At 38.3% G+C, this 2,114-nt stretch overlaps 2 protein-coding genes across 2 annotated transcripts; both read right to left on the bottom strand.

Annotated features, from left to right (window-relative positions):
* On the bottom strand, window positions 201-626 carry LOC107640877 (uncharacterized mitochondrial protein AtMg00860-like). Its single transcript, XM_016344379.1, has one exon. The coding sequence runs from the start codon at window positions 624-626 to the stop codon at window positions 201-203; it is 426 nt and encodes a 141-aa protein (XP_016199865.1).
* On the bottom strand, window positions 1,141-1,755 carry LOC107640876. Its single transcript, XM_016344378.1, has 3 exons — window positions 1,629-1,755; window positions 1,445-1,514; window positions 1,141-1,339 (listed from the first exon to the last, which is right to left on the bottom strand). Exons 1-3 carry the CDS (start codon window positions 1,753-1,755, stop codon window positions 1,141-1,143), a joined length of 396 nt encoding a protein of 131 aa, XP_016199864.1.

Raw genomic sequence — 2,114 nt, 5'->3', positions numbered from 1 at the left:
ACGCAATTACGTCTCGTCCTTACACCACCGAATGCGGAGTGCTGTCGATTCTGAGGACCACACCGTTTTAGCACTAGCAAGTAAGGAACCATTGCCGCGACTTTTGAATTATGCGTGCAAGTATTAGAATCAAGAAGAAGTGTTGAAGCGTGTTGATTGGTCGTTCACGTGACCCAGCAGGTTCATTATTTGGAATGCACTCATTCCCAGCTAGGGCATGCTAATCCTTTGTAGGAAACATCACAGTATATCTCGAAAGGTTCCTGCAGATCTGATAGTTTTAATACTGGTGCTATTGTCAATTTCTCTTGCAGGGTCTCAAAACTCTTTTCACACTCAGTCGTCCATACAAATGGAACTTCTTTTCGTGTGAGGCATGTCAAAAGTAAGGCTATTTGCGAAAATTCTCTGATGAATCGTCGGTAGTACCCTGCGATTCCTAGAAAACTTTGAACTTTCATAACAGTCGTAGCTTGTTCCCATTGTACTACAGCTTCAATCTTCGAAGGATCTACTGATATTTCTCCTTGTGTTATCACATGTCCTAAGAGTGCCACTTCATTCGCCCAAAACTCATACTTCGACAACTTTGCATACAGCTTTTGTGCCCTCAATATTTGCAGCATAATTCTCAGATGTTCTTCATGTTATGCTTCCATCTTGAATAGATAAGGATATCATCTATGACAACTACTACAAATCTGTCTAGATACGGATGAAAAATGAGATTCATATAATCCATTAATACTATAGGAGCATTAGTTAGTCCAAACGACATAACCATATACCCATAGTGACCGTACCTAGTTCAAAAGGCAATCTTAGATATGTTTGACTCCTTCACCTGAATCTAATGATAACTCGATCGCAAATCAATCTTTAAAAACACAGTTGCACCCCTTAACTGGTTTATCAAATCATCTATTTGGGAAAGTGGGTACTTATTCTCAATAGTCATCTTATTTAGCTATCAATAATCTACACACAATCTCATTTTGCCATCTTTCTTTTTTGATAAGTAATACCGGTGCTCCCATGGGGATGCACTTGAACGAATAAACTTCTATCCCAACAACTCATCCAAGTTCTTCTTCAATTCCACTAACTCCAATGGTGACATCCGGTAAGGTGCTATAGAAACTAGTCAGGCTCCTGTTCTAAATCAATACTGAATTCTATCTCTTCCTGAGGAGGAAGCTCAAGAATGTCTTCCAGGAAAATGTCAGGAAACTCCTTCACTACTCTGATTCGTTCTAAGCTTTGTTCATTATCGTTTGAGCTAGCCACTAACAGAACGTAACTCTCACATTCACTCCCTCTATGGGTAAATCTCACAGAACTTAAATAAAAAGTACGAAATATAACTGGTTTAGTACACATATCATCAGACAGAATAATTGCAATTCTTTCAAAATAATCAAGAAAAATATGGCATTTAGATAACCAGTCCAATCCTAAGATAACATCTAATCCACATAAGGGTAGACAGATTATGTCATATATGAAAGTCCAACCTGTAATAACAAAAGATACTTGTTGACACACTAGATTAGTTAAAGCATTTTGAGAAGTGGGTGTATGAACAATTAAATCGTATCCTAACTCAAAAAAATCTAATCCCAACTCACGTGCAACAGTTATAGAAATGAAAGAATGTGATGCACTCGAATCATACAGTATAGTTAGGAGTCGAGTCTTAACATAATACTGACCTTGGATTAGTGAGTCCGAATGTTTAGCATCTTCAACAGTCATCGCAAACACTCATCCTTGCAGTTGGGGCCTAGCTGACTCTAGAATAGACTTCCTTAGGCAATTCCTGGCTATGTGTCCCGGCTCATCGCACGAATAGCAAACGTTTGACCCGAATGGGCAAGGCCTATTACCGTGATCTCTTTTGCATTGCCTACATGCCGAATCTATCTGTGCCTGTTGATGCCAGGGCATCTTGGCTAGTTTCACAAGCCATTTTTAGCATGTTTTAGGGTATTTTCATGCATTTTCTTAGGAAATAAGCAAGTATTTGGCTGAATATGCATTCATACCTTGATTCAAGCAAACATTGTGAATTCTAGACAATTTCATAGAAATAATGATGGATTAAATTATAAAAT

Source organism: Arachis ipaensis, chromosome B05, assembly GCF_000816755.2.
Source record: "Arachis ipaensis cultivar K30076 chromosome B05, Araip1.1, whole genome shotgun sequence".
In the NCBI taxonomy this organism is placed as follows: Eukaryota; Viridiplantae; Streptophyta; class Magnoliopsida; order Fabales; family Fabaceae; genus Arachis; species Arachis ipaensis.
Note: the sequence above shows the minus strand (reverse complement) of the source record. Positions and strands in the feature narration are given on the sequence as shown.

Bases quoted from the DNA above. Each gene is read 5' to 3' on its own strand.
- LOC107640877 (XM_016344379.1), bottom strand. From the start codon at position 626: ATGCTGCAAATATTGAGGGCACAAAAGCTGTATGCAAAGTTGTCGAAG.
- LOC107640876 (XM_016344378.1), bottom strand. From the start codon at position 1,755: ATGACTGTTGAAGATGCTAAACATTCGGACTCACTAATCCAAGGTCAG. The intron at 1,515-1,628 runs GTGAGTTGGGAT...TTGTTATTACAG, and splicing joins CATTTCTATAACTGTTGCAC to GTTGGACTTTCATATATGAC. The intron at 1,340-1,444 runs GTTATCTAAATG...TTTTTATTTAAG, and splicing joins GTTATCTTAGGATTGGACTG to TTCTGTGAGATTTACCCATA.